The 17,595-nt window shown below is 46.2% G+C and overlaps 1 protein-coding gene across 2 annotated transcripts in view; it reads left to right on the top strand.

The window, feature by feature from the left end:
• Positions 1–15,423: 15,423 nt before the first annotated feature.
• Positions 15,424–17,595, top strand: part of VLDLR (very low density lipoprotein receptor) — a 309,483-nt gene continuing 307,311 nt past the window's right edge. The window contains exon 1 of one of the 2 annotated variants that reach the window (XM_069228453.1): positions 15,424–16,186. In XM_069228453.1, coding sequence (XP_069084554.1) covers positions 16,111–16,186 — 76 coding nt within the window. In that variant the 5' untranslated portion in view covers positions 15,424–16,110. The remainder of the gene's footprint in view (positions 16,187–17,595) is intronic. The other variant, XM_069228463.1, reaches the window with a different exon arrangement.

Here is a 17,595-nt window from a genome sequence, read left to right as displayed (position 1 = left end):
TAGTCCTTAGTTCTCCTGAAAATACTGATCAACGTCTCGTCCTAGACTGGGATGAAATGCTGCATTTCGGAGTGCCTTAGTCTGTAATCTCCATGACGGAATGTCCACGAAGGACCTGCCCTAGTGCAGTGCTAAGTAATGGATTATGATCTGACATTGTCTTACACTTCTTCATTGGTTATTTGTCCTGCATATCAAATTAAAGTTGCCTCCCAAATGTACTGCCTTTGCAGGCATTACATTCCTTATAGAGGGGTCTTAAGCAGGTGCGGCTCCTCTGCTTAGACAGAGGAGCGTTGCCCCCCACCAGCAGAAACTGCTGCAAATCCTTTCACAGAGAAAGGCTAATAAACTCTGTTTATTATCCTTTTCCTGTGAAAGGTGTGGGGCATTGGGGGTGATGGGCAGAGGGGAGTGCACTGTGCACTCTCCTCAGAGCGGATGTGTGTTTAGCCGGCGTTTCAGGATGGCCAAACACACATGCGCACAGGGCTCTCTGGTTGCTGAGCTGCAGAGAGCCTGCACAGGCTCCCAGTCTGCCTGGGAGTGCCCTGGCTGGGCACTCCCAGCCAATCCTGATGGTGCTCTGAGCAGCGTAAGGATTGGCCACAGGGCAGGCTGGGAACCTGTGCCTACAGCAGCATGGGGAGGAGTGGCGTGGGAGCGGAGCAGGTAAGTGATTTTGAAAAGAAAAGTATTAATTTTTCCAGCGTCCCTACCCATCCACCCCCTGTGCCCGCTCGCCCCACGCCCTTCCTCGACAAAGCCCCTGGTTTTAAGTGTTTTGTCTCCGGTCTTCATTTACCTAGGTGTCAGCTGTTGTTATGAGGTGTACTATGAGGAGAGGGCATCTTGGTCTTGGTCTATCTCAAAGTTCTTTATTTACTGTGGTAGGGTAGTTGCAGGCCATCAATGCATGTGACCCACTTTCAGGGCTACTTGCCTCTGCTGGATCTCCCCCACTGGGCTCTCGGGCCTCCAGACCCACCATCTCTGCCACTTTTCCAGGCATCTTTTAGGCAGTACAGGTAGGAAGGCACCTCAAGCACTGTGCTGTTTTGATTCACAGCTCCACACTGAGTCCCTCTCCCCTGGACTCCGGCATTCACTTCTGGGTCCACTCCAGTGAGACCTCAGGCCTCTTCTTGAAGAAGCTCAGGAGAGCCTCTTTTTTCAACCATGTATATCATTGCTCACTTGGCAGCTCCCCTCACACACCTCACTTTTCTCCACTGGCTCAAAGTGAGAGCAGGGGCTTAGCTTCAAGGGAGTGTTTGGGAAGTGACAACCCGCAAATAAGTGCATTCTTGGCCTGTTAGTTAGGTCTGTGGGCCCGGAGCTGGGTCTGCTATCTCTCTATTAGTTGTTCCTGTCATGAGCTAGGAATTAAATACAAAACAACGACCTTTAATTAAATGGAAGCAAAAAAACAGAGACATAGATATCCATCTGGTGTCTGAATTTCAAAATGTAAAACCAGAAAACATGGAATGATTTGGACTTCCCTGTTTGTCCAAATTGTATGATCCTAGGAACATATTTTACTTTACAGGCCTCCAATTTCTTTATCACATAACAGCACACTTTTAAATACTTGAGTTCATGATGTGCACTGCACAAGCACCTCTTATGTTTAATTTAACAGACTATAGTGTTGCTCCAACTATAATAAGAATCTATGTCATGTTTAGGATTTTCATGACAACTGACTTGCCTCTTAGTACACAAATGGCATTACAGTTGGGTTTGCGAGCTGTGAATGTTTCTTAAAACCATGACTATTAATAAATATATGTCTATATGGTGATGTATATATTCTGATGCACTAAGGTGAAACACTTTCACAAGTTAAAGAAATACACTTTTATGAATTTTGAAGATATTGCATCATATTTTTACATCATGTTGTTGCACAATATACATGCCAAACATTTTTATGAGTTGGCTTGTGCATATATTCTTAGAGCCAAGCCAGTTTCATGACTCAGCTCTGGCTTGGCTCATCATATTCATTTGCCTGAGCACCATCCATAGACCTAAGGGGGGTAGAGGGTGTTCCAGTCATGGCCGTCCTGCGACATACACCATTCCATTGACTGCTTTGCTGATCCTGGCACTGACTCTTCAGCCAACCAGGAGGATTACCAACTGACAACAAACCCTTGCCCACCTTTCACGTATGGGGTTGGTGTCCTTCACTTAGACTGGGATAGGCAGAAGGGTTACCACCTCTAAGGTCTCAGGTTTTAGACATTATGGTGTAGGTAGTAATCTCTAGGCTTTAGGATCATAGCACGATGGTGTGGGTGTTTATCGTCTTCACTCTGATGGTAATAAGGATCACTGTATTATGTTTCTTCTGCCTAATTATCGCAGCCCATACTTTTTTATAATCGGATGCAGCTGCTTCAATAAATATATTGAAACTTATTCTGCATTGCATCGTTTGCCTTGGCATGTGTATGTCTTTGTGTAATTGAGCGAAAGGGGTATGAACTGTTCACCACGAAATCCGTGAGGAGTCAGAGTGTTGTGTTTAGGTTGCAAAAAGTCACCTTTACTTCCAGGATTTGTGTGAGACACTGCGAGCTAGCCAGAAGACAGGCTAACAGCTTCCAGACGGTGTGGGACCGACACAGTCACCCACAACTGGTGGTGGTGCTGCCCTAAAACTACGCAGTCCTATTCCCAAAATGGGAACTGTACCACTGGGTATGACACCCCTCAAATGCATTCTTGGTTTGGTAGTTAGGTATGGGGGTCCTGAGTCTGGTCTGCTATGTCTGTATTGGTTTTCTCATTGTTCTCAGATTAAGTAGATCAGATATATCTTTATTTGATTCTAGGAAAAGATCATAAAAGAACATATTACATGCATTATACAGACAAATAGAACACAACAGGAGTCCTAAATAATTCCTATTGCATATTAAGAACACTAATCCGTTTATATAAAAGCTTTAAAAAAATGTTATAAGGCAAGCAGAGGTGTCTGGCAGAAGCAGAGTTAAAATATATAAATAAGATCATATAACACTTTAGAATCAATAAGGATCAATTGCCTCTATAAGTACCTTAAAGTCCCCGTAGGCGGTAGCCTGAGCACAGCCATTACCCCTCCATTGATTTCCTACATCACAGCAACATCTTGAGAAAGCTGTTCCCCCTAAAGCAAATGTCCAGACTATTTAACAGTTGAAGATATAATAGGGCCTCTCCACATTTCATGAAAGTCAGTGGTTTTAAAATATGCTTTAGGCAGAATTGAAAATAGCAGCAATAGATTTTACAAAAGAAAAGACAAAATGAATCATCAACTGCTCCACCTGCCGATCACAGGGTCCGGCAGGGAGATCACTGACCCACCCAGAAGCCTCATGTAACGTACTCGGCGTATATGGAATATTCGGGAGTCGGTTGTCTGTGAGTTATGTAGTTTTATTTTTAGATAGTTTTTAGGTTACAGTCTCTCTCTGTTCTCTTCTCCTGAGCTCTGGTTCTGTTCCTGTCTTCTTTCCTCTAGTTTTTACGATGTTATTCTTTGGACTGCTCTTCTCAGTCTTCTCTTTGGCTTCCTTCGTCTCACAGGTTCCCCGGGAAAAGCATGTGGAGAGACAGAAAGATATACCGGTAAGTACTTTTGGGTTATGTTCCTTTTGTCTATCTCTTCCCCTGCCTTTTCTTGTCTTTCTTTCCTTTCGTTTATCAGGCCTCTATTTTCTCTCCTTGGTTTCTCCTGAACTGCTTCCTCTTCTCCCTTTTTCTTTGTCTGTTGTATTCGGCTTTGCTCTGCTCTATCTTTCTCTAGTTCCTGCTCTTCTTGTTTCTTTCTTTCTAGGACGTCTCTTCTTCCTGTATTGTTTCGCTTGTCTCTTTTCTGCTTTAGCCCACAATCCTCCTATTTTGTACTATTCAGTTTAAAATTCTCTGTGCCCTGTTTTGTGCACTACCCCGTGCCTATGTGTTGTATAGTGGTTTGTGCATTAGTGCCCAGCCCAATCCCCCCCTTTCCTTTCCCCTTTTCCCCCTTGTCGCCCTCCCGCTTCCTTTTTTTCCTCAAGTCTCACGCACCTGGTAGAGCCACGCTTCTCCTGAAGTGTGACGGGCAATAGCGCTTTGCTTCCCCGCGGCTTCTCGATGCTGAGGCTTCCGATGTTGGTGTTGGATGCCCGTCGTGGTGTTTGTTCCTCGCGTCAGGCCACCGGTTTCCCTCGCCCTCCGGGTCTTCTGCTGCACGGACTCCTGCCTTGCCCTCCGCGTCCGCTCGATCATCTTCCTCTCGTTCTCGCGTGCTTTCTGCTTCCTTCTGGTTGTCTTCTTCTTGTCCTCGCGTTTTTTCGGCGTCCTTTGGGTCTCCTTCTCCACCTCCTAACACGGACGCCTCAGGTGCTGGCACCGCTACTTTTGACCTCCCGTCTTCCCGCAGCTGGAGTGGAACCAGCCAATCACGGGGAAGGAAATCAGGAAGGTTGGGGTTAGATGGGGCAGAGACAGCACAAGTCCGGTTCCTGTGTGGGCGGGTCACTCTCAGCCCGTCACATACACTCCCTCTAGGGAGCGGCCGGTCGGGACGCTCCGATGACGGGTAACGAGACAGGAAGTCCGCATTGGTCATGTTGCTTCATGGAAGATGCAGCACCTGAAAGGAAAAAGGCTGTAAGGAAAGGAACCATCGCAAAATACGGGAATTTGTGTCCTTGTGCCGGGCAAGCCAGGTGAGCGGAGCATGGTCGGTAACCAAGGTAAAGGACCTGCCCAACAGGTAGTACCTAAGTGATTCAATGGCCATTTTATCGCTAGGCACTCTTTCTCAATGGTGGGGTAGTGCCGTTCTCTTGGAAGAAGCTTTCTACTGATGTATAAAATGGGGTGTTGTGTCCCGTTGTCCTGCTCCTGGGAAAGAACTGCCCCCAGACCCACGTCGGAGGCGTCATTTTGTAGGAAAAAAGATTTAAGGAAATTCGGACAACACAATACCGGACCTGAGGTGAGTATGGCTTTCAGGATGTCAAAGCTTTGAAGTTCAAATGCAGTGGGTTTGGACAGAGAATTGGGACTGGTCTTTTGTAACAGGTTAGTGAGTGGCTCTGCTAGAGTAGAAAATTGTTGAATAAATCGGCGATAATAGCCTATTAATCCTAAAAAGGCTCTGACGTCTTTCTTGTTTTTAGGGAAAGGTATGTTCTGTATGGCTTCTATTTTCTCAATTTGTGGGCTAACTTGACCTCCCCCCACTACATAACCCAAATATTTGATACTGGTTAGTCCTAAGCGACATTTCTCCGGATTTGCTGTCAACTGAGCCGCTCGTAAGGCCTGCAGAACATTGTCTAAATGTGTTATGTGGTCACTCCATGTTCCACTATATATGACAATATCATCAAGATATGCTGCGGCATATTGATGATGAGGTCGTAGTATTGTGTCCATGAGTCTCTGGAAAGTGGCAGGTGCCCCATGAAGGCCAAAGGGTAGGACCGTGAATTGGTAAAGTCCAGAAGGAGTAGAAAAAGCTGTTTTTTCTTTGTCCTTTGGTCTCATGGGTATCTGCCAGTACCCCTTTGTGAGGTCCAGAGTGGATAGATATTTGGCTTGGCCCAACCGTTCAATGAGCTCGTGAATACGAGGCATAGGGTAGGCGTCAAAATGAGATAGTTTGTAACCTGTCTATAGTCCACACAAAACCGGGTACTCCCATCCGGCTTGGGAACTAAACCCACCGGTGAGCACCAGGGAATGGTTGATGGCTCAATGATACCGGCCGCCAGCATGGACTGGACTTCTTGTTCTATGATAGATTTTTTGGCTTCCGGAATACGATAGGGCCTTTGTCTGGATACCTTGTCCACCTTGAGCCGGATGGGATGTTGTACCAACTCTGTTCTACCAGGGACCTTAGAAAAGACTGCTTGGTGACTAGTTATTAGTCGGGCAAGTGTAAGACGATAGGTCTCGGATAATGTGGGATTTAACCATGGTTGGGGCGTACCCTGACGGGTGGGAGTAGAGAGAGAGGGCTATGGGATTTCTTCTACAGGATCGTGTGTAATGTACCTGACAGGCTTTCCGTCCGAGGGTTCTTGCCATCTTTTTAGGAGATTAATATAGTAAACCTGTTCTCGTCCACTTCCTTGGGGAATGGCTAACTTATAAGTGGTGGGGTTAATTTGTGCAATTACATCACAGGGTCCCTGCCAACGAGCTAACAATTTATTGTCACTACTGGGAAGGAGGACCAGGGCCTTGTCACCTATGGTCAAGCTGCGAACCACGCTTCTAGTGTCGTATACCTGCTTCTGTTTCGTCTGTGCTTCTCGTAATGCGGTGTGGGTTTCCTCCCACACTGTATGCAGATTGTCACGCAAGTCTCGAGTATAGGATAAGAGATCTTTTATTTCTTCCTCTGTGGTTTCCCATTGTTCGGCCAACATGTCAAGCAGGGTTCGGGTTTGTCTCCCGAATAGCATTTCGAAAGGGCTATATCCCAGGGAGGATTGGACGTGGGTACGAATTGTGTATAACACAAGAGGTAATTTATTTTCCCAATCCCTACCAGCTTCTGAAATGCTTTTTCTAAGGAGCGACTTAATGGTCCTATTGTACCTTTCTACTAGGCCGTCCGTTTGGAGGTGATAAACAGAGGTTCTGATTTGTTTCACCCCGAGTAAGCGACTCACCTCGGTCATGAGTCTTGACATGAAAGAGGTCCCCTGGTCTGTGAGGATTTAGTTCGGGAATCCTATCCTGGAAAAAAACTCGATCATTGCCTGGGCAATGGCTTTGGTGTGCATGCTAGGTATGGGTATTGCTTCCGGCTACTGGGTAGCGTAATCCACCAATACTAAAACATATTGCCGACCCCTTACTGAGGGAGTGAAAGGCCCTATGATATCCATTTCAACCCTGGAAAATGGGGTATCAATTATTGGAAGTGGTTGGAGGGGAACGGGTTTATGCGGAGAGGGATTATACAGTTGACATTTGGGACATTCCACACAGTGCTTACGGATCTCTCCGAACAATCCAGGCCAATAGAAATGTCTGAGCACCGCTTCCTCTGTCTTTTCTCTACCTGGGTGCCCTTCCCCATTGTCTCCGTGGGCTAGGTGCAACACTTGTTGTCTTTGACTCTTAGGGACAACCAATTGTTCTGGTTTTCCTCCCGTTGTTGAGGGTTTTCTATATAATAAATTATTACGGATTCGAAATGTAGGACCTATCCCCTGTTGTTCGGGAGATAGTGCTTTTTCCCATGCGTGTTTCAAAGAGGGATCCTCGTGTTGCTTCTGCCGAAATTCGCCAGCCATAGTGTACACTCTGCTGTCTTTTCCTAGTGTGTTCTCTTTTAAGGTTTTCTGGGCATACCACTGTCATTCACATTTCTGCTTTTTACTTAGGATAGCCCGAGTGTGTTTTTGTTCGTCTGTATCAGACCCTTTAGGTACCTCCTCCCACCAGGACTTCAAGGCTTGTTCACGTCCTGCTGTCTCTAAGAGAGCGGGAAAGTCTCCATAATCGGTTCCTAGGATTATGTCTTTGCCTAGTTGGGAGAGTACCCCCACTCTTAGTGTCTCATTTTTATTTCTCCAATTCAACCGTATGTCGGCCACTGGATAATACCTCTGATCACCATGCACACAGGCGATTAAGACCTGGGTGTGTGGATCTTCCTGCCCGGGTAATACTAGGGGTTGCCGAATTACACTCTGCATACATCCTGAGTCAATTAGCGCAGTTCTTTCCACCCCATTAACAACTACAGAGAGGGTTTACTTGGGTTTCTACCCTCCTAACCAAAGAACTCTCCCTCTTGTCAAACCAATTTCCATGGGCTCCTCGGTCTCCTTCCTATGTGGGCAATGTCTGGCAATGTGGCCCCATTCTGAACAGTGATAGCACTGGGGACCTATACTTGGATAGCTGGGCGTTGGTACAGCGGCCGACTGGGACCGTTCTGGGCCATGTATTGGGGTTGTTCTATGGGTTATATTCTTGGTGATGGTGGGTCGTACCGGAGGAAGAGGTGGTGGTCTGCTGGTTGTAGCCCGGAAGTCCGGGCCTCTATGATATGCGCAAACAAGATCCACAGCTGTTTCGTTAATTAGCCCTGGGTGTTGCCGGACCCAGTTCCGTGTTGTGGAGGGCAAGGCCTCTAGGTACTGTTCCAGGACTATGGTATCAAGCATTTCCTCCTGGGTTTTTTCTGTGGGGTGCAACCATCGTCCTGCAGCATGCTGGACTCAGTAAAACAAGGTTCGGGGGTTTTCCTGATGTTGCCACTTTACTTGGCGGAACCGTGTGCGGTAGTTTTCGCCATCCAATCCAACCCTTTCCAGGATGGTTTTCTTGAGTTCTTTATACGGCAAGGTGCTGCCTGGATTGATAGCATGGTAAGCAGTCTGCAGCTGGCCTGTGAGAAGGGGGGCTATATATTGTCCCCATTTCTCCTCGGGGCAATTGGCCGTACTAGCAACTCTCTCAAAATTTGTGAAGAAAGCGTCGGGGTCCTCTGGTTCTTGGTAACGCTGTAGTACACTACTTGGTACATTGGGGTGTACTTTCGTATGGGCGATTGAATCGGTAAGTTTTCCAAGGGCCGTCTCATGTACTAACTGGTTGTTTGCCATGATTGTCACCTGGCTCTTCAGGGCTGTCTGTAACGTCTCACATTCTTCTTTAGCTTCTTTCATCTGCTGCTCCCATACCAGTTGGAGATGCCGCTGACCTTCGGCCAGCTGGGCTATCACATCGGCCAAGGTTGTCTTTTCTTCCAGGTTGGTCCTTCAAATCCCACTTCTAACACCACTTGTAACGTACTCGGCGTATATGGAATATTCGGGAGTCGGTTGTCGGTGAGTTATGTAGTTTTATTTTTAGATAGCTTTTAGGTTACAGTCTCTCTCTGTTCTCTTCTCCTGAGCTCTGGTTCTGTTCCTGTCTTCTTTCCTCTAGTTTTTACGGTGTTATTCTTTGGACTGCTCTTCTCAGTCTTCTCTTTGGCTTCCTTCCTCTCACAGGTTCCCCGGGAAACGCATGTGGAGAGACAGAAAGATATACCGGTAAGTACTTTTGGGTTATGTTCCTTTTGTCTATCTCTTCCCCTGCCTTCTCTTTCTTTCATTTCGTTTATCAGGCCTCTATTTTCTCTCCTTAGTTTCTCCTGAACTGCTTCCTCTTCTCCCTTTTTCTTTGTCTGTTGTATTCGGCTTTGCTCTGCTCTATCTTTCTCTAGTTCCCGCTCTTCTTGTTTCTTTCTTTCTAGGACGTCTCTTCTTCCTGTATTGTTTCGCTTGTCTCTTTTCTGCTTTAGCCCACAATCCTCCTATCTTGTACTATTCAGTTTAAAATTCTCCGTGCTCTGTTTTGTGCGCTACCCCGTGCCTATGTGCTGTATAGTGGTTTGTGCATTAATGCCCAGCCCATCCCCCCCTTTCCTTTACCCTTTTTTCCCTTGTCGCCCTCCCGCTTCCTTTATTCCTCAAGTCTCACGCACCTGGTAGAGCCACGCTTCTCCTGAAGCATGGCGGGCAATAGCGATTCGCTTCCCCGGGGTTTCTCGATGCTGAGGCTTCCGACGTTGGTGTTGGATGCCCGTCGTGGTGTTGGATTCCTCGCGTCAGGCCACCGGTTTCCCTCGCCCTCCCGGTCTTCTGCTGCACGGACTCCTGCTTTGCACTCCGCGTCCACCCGATCGTCTTCTTCTCGTCCTCGCTTGCTTTCTGCTTCCTTCTGGTTGTCTTCTTCTCGTCCTCGTGTTTTTTCGGCGTCCTTCAGGACTCCTTCTCCACCTCCTAACACGGACGCCTCAGGTGCTGGCGCCGCTACTTTTGACCTACCGTCTTCCCGTGGCTGGAGTGGAACCAGCCAATCACGGGGAAGGAAATCAGGAAGCTTGGGGTTAGATGGGTCAGAGACAGCACAAGTCCGGTTCCTGTGCTGGCGGGTCACTCTCAGCCCGTCACACCTCACCAGTGAAACACAGAAGGAGCCACACATTGCCCCAAGAAGGGACCTTTCCCATTGTGAGAGTTTGAGTGTTAGATAAAAGGCCACATTCCCCGTAGCTAAAGTTCTAAAATAATTGTGTACGGAGGTCTTATTAAGGGCCTCCTCCATGCTTTGTTAAGTGGCATACTCATCAAAGCAGGACTTGATTAACCTTCTGTCCTGTTTGCAGAGACTAGAGGGAGAGAAAAATATATCTAGGAGACCAATGTCCGTAAGGGCTTCCATGACAAACTTCAGCCAGAGGATGGAAAATTCCCTTTCAATATGAAGGCAATCACGAATGACTGCTCTAGTCAAAGCAGCCTCCAGATTGGACCAGCCACTTACCCAGAGAAGGAGGGGGCTACTCTAATAGTATCAGAAAAATAGGCAATATTAAGTTTGGAGTGTAAAATATACTCAGGTCAGTCTGGGGGGAGATTCACATTGCAGAGTGAAAATCTTAATGTATGGAGAAAACGACCCGTTACCTTCCCTTCGAAGCAGATTAAAAAGAGAGCCTGTCGCCTTTCTAGTTTTGTGCAAGCAGAATTAACATGTGATTGCCAAGAGTTGGAGGGATCAAAGGTGATGCCCAGATAACAAAAATTCTGCACAGAATTCAGGGAATGATCTTGTAATTCAGGGTTGTGTCAAATTTCTCCTGCCTGGCCCACAAGCCATAACGGGACTTCCCATAATTTGTGGTCATGTCCAGTTTACTCATGAAAGAGACAAAGGAATTACCAATGTATGTAAGGCATGAGGTGCATGAGCCATTAAAACTGCATCGTCGGCATATAATAATGCCGGAACAGATGAATTGCCAATTTTTGGAACGTCCTTGGTAGATAAAGACAGGTGTGTGCATAGGTTATTGATGTAAATATTAAAAAGAAAAGCTGCTAACACACAGCCCTCTCGTTCTCTTTTCACTGAGAGTTATAACGTGTTCATTTTTTGTCAGAATCTTAAACATATTAGGTGACCAGTTTACCAAAAAAAAAGTAATTCTGCACCCGCAGAAGTACTTGCTGAATGGATGCAAATGTACTACTTTTTGGAATTAACGAGGCTTGTAAAGCTGAACCAGCCTCTAGCTTTCAGGCATCCTACTGGCAATCGAACAACCAAAAGGTGATGGGATGAATGCTTGCAAATAGTCTAACCTGTGGAAAATGCTTGGGGTTGCATTCCAACCCCTTTGTTTGCTGCCCATTGTGCAACTCTAGAGAGAGGCCAAACTAATTTAAATCAGTACTGAGCCTATTCCTCATGGAAATAGTTACTCCTGAACTTTGGTCATCTCACCCCTTCACCCTGGAGCGCACTGCTTTTTTAGTTGGGAAATCTGAGATTCACACCTGTCCGAATATCACTGACTAAGCTATGTGTGAGAGGACATGTGTAAGCTCAGCACGTCAACGGAATAAAAGCCTACTTCTCACACAGCAAAATCTCTGACTTTTTTGTACAATCCAATGAACACAACACATCAGTTGTATGTTAGAATATGGGAGTTAGAAATATCATCTGACATAAACATCATGTTATGAATTGTTTACAAATATATTATCCTTTTGGGAGAAGATTTAGTGATAAAAGACTTGGAATTTATGAAAGATGATATTCTGAATGTGATTTTTTTTAATCATTCCAACACAGTGTAGGTAAGGGAATCCTCAAAATATTGACACCCCAAAATATTACCTCAACGCCGACAGTTTGATGGATCAGAGACGGTGTTAAACCTTCATTTCATGAGGAAATGAATCCCCCAGGTAAGGCACCTCCTTTCACATAAGAATGGTCAAAATACAGTCAATTAAATAAAAGGGCCCAAATCAATAAATGAGTTTTAGATCAGCAGAATAATTTACTAGATTTATTACAAAAACATTTTTAAAAAGTACAGAACAGAGTAAATGCAGTGAAGGCTCTCAGCAAATATATCATTACAGCGAAGTGCAAAATCAAAAACATTCTAAGTCTCAAGTGGGCAGCAAAATCAAAAGAGAAACTGACAGCATCTCTAGCAGTATCTAAATCTTCAGGAAAGTCTTCTGGATCAACCCCAAAACTGAAGATTAATATACATTATTTGCCAATGTTAAATCACCAAAACTGCAGAATCACTATGGTGTGATGGAAAATGTTACATTCTCAGTAATTCTGAGCACAATTTGATTAGGTGTCATATTGCGCTAGCACCTAAGCACTATCCTACTACATAAAAATTGATTCTTCCCATTCTATGATAATGCCATCTGAAGATGCTAAAACAAACTAGACACATGAATAACAGCAAGTTATTTTTAATGAATAGGGTAAATGAGGTAGCGAAATGACCTTGAAGCAAGGACACAGCTTTCTGACTGGGCCAGGGAATACTCAACATGAGCAATGACAATGTAAATAAACAAACATGATTCTGCTTGAGTGTGTGCTACAGAAATAAAAACTGTGAAATGTGCAGGGGGGGCATCCATTTTGAACCAAATGGCTGCTTGGCCCTACTTAAGGCCTAGTTAACAAGTGTCACGAAAACACAATTCTATATGTCATAGGAAACATTTTAAATATATCAGCAAAATATCAGTGTGTACATGTAGAATCAACATAACATCATATTTTGCACGTTGTTAATGATGCATGAAAATACAAATTCATAAAAATCTCTAACAACAGCAACAGTCTGGCCTTCGTACACAATTCCATCCTGTCTTTAAGCCCAATCCACTGTGTTCTTTAATGAATTATTTACCAGCTAGTCGGCCAGAACTGGTGTACTTCTGCCAGTGACTCCACACTTGAAACTTATGAGTGAATCAAGGGTGCAATGAACCACTCTACCAAGCTCCACAGGCCAATCTCCATTTCTGCAACACATCTCCAGCATGGGCATCTGAGGACTGCATCATATCTGCTCTGTATAACTTCTTAGCACCACTAGGAACAAATTTACGAACAGTTTCTAATATGTTGTCAAAGCTTGTTCTTCCCAAATGCCCCACTTCCGTCATTTGAACTCCACCTCTTAGTGCTCTGCACAGTCTGTTTCAATACTAGACCAGCAAGGATGAACCCTGGGGCATTCCCATAAAGTAAGATTGAAAGTTTTGGTCTTCCCAAATCTTCTAAGGCACTTATCCAGAAAGTCATTCTTGTGTGTTCAGGATCCCCAGTGCACCATTTTTTCCTAAAAGAGAAAATGTCCTTGATCACTAGTAAAGATATGTACCTTGCGGCCAGTGACCCAGATGTGACTGAGAATCAGAGTTAGAAGGGCCTTGGCCCTGGGTAAATTAACTCAATGATGTCCATTATAAGAGGAAAGTGATTCCAAGTTTTCTTAAGACAGACTTGAGGGGCACTGAAAGAGAAGGCAGCAGACTCCTAATTGGAAGTCAGCAGATTGTCTTTCATCCCCACAACATTCACCAGCCGGATTTTAGCAGTGTTAAATCTAGTCACAGCTTTGAACCTGTGAACAGGTATGGCAGTATTTAAGGGAAGTTGGATAAATGGCGATGTCAGAACCTCTTCTCTGTGCATTCTTCATACGTTCTTTTCTCCTTTGCCAATATTCTACTCCTCTCCGAAATTTTTCCACAACCTTCATCTCTGTTCAGTCTTCTTCTTGTTTCCCTGTTCTCCTATGTAACTTCTTTCTTCTTATTTTCCCTTTAACCTCCTCTCACCTCGTTTAGTGTATCCTTTAATCCCTGCTCCTTTCTCTCCAAATCTCCTCTTTTTCTCCTTTCATGCATTGTATCTATTTTCCTACATCCCTATCTTCTCCTCGTTTTCATGTATCTTTCTCACTCTTTCAGTCATGGCTTCTCCTCTCCCACTGGAACAGAAGCAGCTGTTTTAGGACTGTCATTGGCTGCATCTGTCCCTTCCTTCTTCCTAACTTTGAAAAGCGCCTCAAGACCTAGCCAGACTGAAAGAAATCTACACGACATTCATATCAACCATGGAAACAACACCCAAAAATATTGTGTCGTGAAAAAGACCTGACAAGCACCCAGTAAATAGCTGAGAGGAGACAACAAATGATGGATTTGCAAACATGCACTTTAGTTAAACGACGTGGAATATGTTCAGTTCTCTTTTGATCCTGTTTAATTGTATAGAACGCTCTGATCAATGACTTAGATCTATATGTACAGTGGTTTGTAATAAAAGGTGTACAGGTTTTATTTTAATTGTGTCATATTGGGGAGTTATTCAAGGTAAATATTTCTTGTTCATCTTAGTATGGATTTAGGGTGGCAGATACACACCTCAGTGTTGTGCTTTTATGCAATTCATTGGTAATGAGGTTGGGCCAAGTTGAGGGAAGTGTGCTTTTTATTTCTCTCTGTAGTGAATTGCTATAAAGCAAAAATAGTATTTTCCACTCCTCAAGTCTCCTATTTATTATGTATAACGGTACTATATTGTGAGTGAATGCTGTTACAGTCAAAACATGATTGACTTGCTGAATTCAGCTTGCATTGAACAGCACTCAGACACCCAGGTTGGCGAGATTTGTAGTTTACTCCTCCGTTGCACTGTATTATGTTCCAGGTAAGACACAACAGCTTATTTTACAATGCGACATTTTTAAAATTTTCTGAAACTGCGTGAGTAGATCTTTGCCCTATTCCCTTACTAGACATATATTCATTTATATCAGTGGTTCCCAAACTGTGGTCCGGGGATACCTGTGCGTCTGCGAAGCCTCCTCAGGGGGTCTGCAACCACTTAGAAAATAAATAATATTAACAGAATTGGTACCCAGCTTTCAGTAATGACTCATTGGAGGATCCCCGGATTTCAATAATGATTCAATGGGGGTCCCTGGATTCCAGTAATGATAAGGTGGGGGGCCTCAGAGGTCCAAAGGTTGGGAACCACTGATTTATATTGTTTATCCTTCTTTTTCCCATGCCCTTCCTTAACTTGATCTTCCATAGTGCTAAGGCTCCAGGCTCTCTGCATTATTTACAGAAACCAACTTCACTGCAGCGTTATTATTCCTGTATATATGAATCGCAAACGTTTAATGTGCTAACACAGACAAATATTGCTAGCTTTATGTTTAAATGTGCACTGTACAGAGCTCTGAAAGCTCATGGAGAGGAGTTGGCTCTACAAAAGGCAATAATATATACAGCGGAAAAAAACGAAAGCCAGTGAACTTAGCAAGAGTCGCTTACACCAGGGAGGCAGACCCAGTCTCTCTCTCCATCAGAGCACTACACCACAAGGCAAACACTGCAATCCTTACAATCAACGCGAGAGAACCCCGGGAACCCAGCATTCAAGAAACAATAGCAGGCAATACATTTTGTAAACTTAAGGAGAGGGGTCCATGTCCTGCCACGTTCAGCGCATACTGTGGTTTGTCCACAACCTAAGGTGGAAAGTACACACCATTGGCATATCACATTCACGACAGAGCAAAAGACGCAGACAGATGGACACCTTGTCAGATCCAACGTGAAAACGCTTGGAAAATCGGATGCAGAAACACTCATTGCTGTCAAGCAGAAACGCAGAGGGTGTTTTTCTTAAACCACAAAAGGGAGAGCCACATAGCACGCAGGGCAAGATGCCAACAGTCGTTCCAGCTGTGCTCGAGCTCTCCGGCACTGCCCTGGGGTTGAAGAGACTTGAGAGGCGGTACAGGTACATAACGCGCAGGACCCCACCGCCTCCTTCCTAAGGCCTTGCATCGAATAGCAGACGGCGCTCACCTGACGGCCGGTGGCAGACACTGGGGCGCACGTGCAGCGCGTGCCCTCTGATTGCACCTAGAGCTCGGCGGGGGAAATTGGGATCGGCTGAGCGGCGCGCGCGTCTGGCGGGAGCGGCGGCGCGCGCTGGCGGCAGGGGGCGCCGGAGAGCGCTATAAGGAGCGCGCGCGCCCTCCAGGACAGCTTCCTATTGCACCTTCCCGGCCACGGAGAAAGGAGGCGTCCGGTTCAGCGAGCCCCGTGGCGAGGGAGCAGAGCCGGACTGTGCGGGGTTGGGGCTTGCATCAGTCAGTTTGGATCCCTGCCTGAATTTTCACTGCTGGATCGGGTTGCTGGACCTGCTGAAGCCCTGGCGCAGGGGCTGTTGGTTGCGGAGATGTCGTTGCGGCGCGGGGGTTCGGGCGCTGTGTTGCTGGCGGTGCTGCTGCTGGCCGCCAGCCGGCCTGCATGGGGTGAGTACACCTGTACACGGCAGTTGGGCCCCGGAACTGGTTGCTACAGATGACTCGTTTCAAGGCATGTATTCGCTGCAGTGGCTGGAGCTCCGTAGGACGGCGCAGAGCCCAGGCCCGGTGTCTGCAGGTCTGCAATGGGTTATGTGAAAAGAAATATGGTTTCTTCATGATGGGGCATCTTGTACCTCTCCCCAACTCCAGGTGACATTCGTGTTTTTTTTCTTCACCCCGTGGGAGTTATGCTCATCTCCAGATTGGATGTTAACACAGCTCAAAAGAAATATAATACAGGTGAGCCTGAGGTCCTTGAGCAGGTGAGCCTACCCAGGGAGCCCCCATTCACATTCCTCGAGGAGCATCAGCTGCCTCTGCGCTACCCAGCATCGGCGCAAGTTCCCCCATCTCCCGCCGGTGGCGCTGTTCGTCCCCCCCCCCCCCCCAACCTCCGGCGGCGCTTTGCCTCCTTTCCTCTTCTCCTCCACAACCACCACCCCCCCCCCCCCCCCCCCCCCCAAAGAACCAGGGCTGTCCAAAGTCAGTAAGCCGGCCGTTATCCTTGGTTTAATTGGAAAACCAGTCGCAAGGAGCTTTGGTAGAGGCTATAAAATGCCCCCGTCCACCTCGAGCACCTGTCACTGGACGTCTGCCTCGTGCGTGGATGTAGTGGTGATATTATCTGTTTCCCCCACCCCATAATGGTTTGCTCAGTTCGTTGTTCCCACTGACGGCCGCCTCCCCACCCCCCGGCCTTGACCACTGGCGGCACGGAGCTGGCCGGCTCTTTCTTCAAGGTCTGTATTGTAAGACACAGCTGTGAGCAAGGGTCCGGACCTTGGCTGTGATATGGAGAACGGGATATTGTGGTGCTAGACGCGAAAAGTGCCGTGACCTTGTATTTGGGTATTTAGTCGCCCATTTGGGATGAACGTGTAAACAAACCGTGTCCTTTGTCACAAATGGTCAGCTTCCGTCGAAATGACAGCAGTGGCTTTCTTTACGGATGTGCATCAGCTGTCTTTGTGCGAAGCTCCCCGTTATCTTATTCCTCGCGGGAACCAACAAACTCCTTCTATGCTGCTTCAAGGCGCTGATTGTAAGTGTGCGATCGGTGAAACTAATGCGTCCCCTCCCGAACATGGCTTCTCGTTCCGCTGTTCCACCTTAAACTTTAGTAACCGAGGTGACAGTAGATCTCGCGTGGTCCTCCACAACCTCCCTCTAGCAAACATTGCTGCATGCCAAACTTGTGAGGGCCCTGTACCGTGATTAACTTAGTTTTCCTCTTTTTATAACCGCGTTTCACCCGAAGTACGGTGCCGTCCAATAGTGAATGAATCTATTAGTGTCTGTATTATGACCAAGTAACTACTATTTATAGCAATCCAGGATCCTCTACCCCAAATGTA

The sequence above is a fragment of the Pleurodeles waltl genome, chromosome 1_1, assembly GCF_031143425.1.
Source record: "Pleurodeles waltl isolate 20211129_DDA chromosome 1_1, aPleWal1.hap1.20221129, whole genome shotgun sequence".
NCBI lineage: Eukaryota > Metazoa > Chordata > Amphibia > Caudata > Salamandridae > Pleurodeles > Pleurodeles waltl.
The sequence above is the reverse complement of the archived record's forward strand: the minus strand, read 5'-3'. Positions and strand labels throughout refer to the sequence as shown.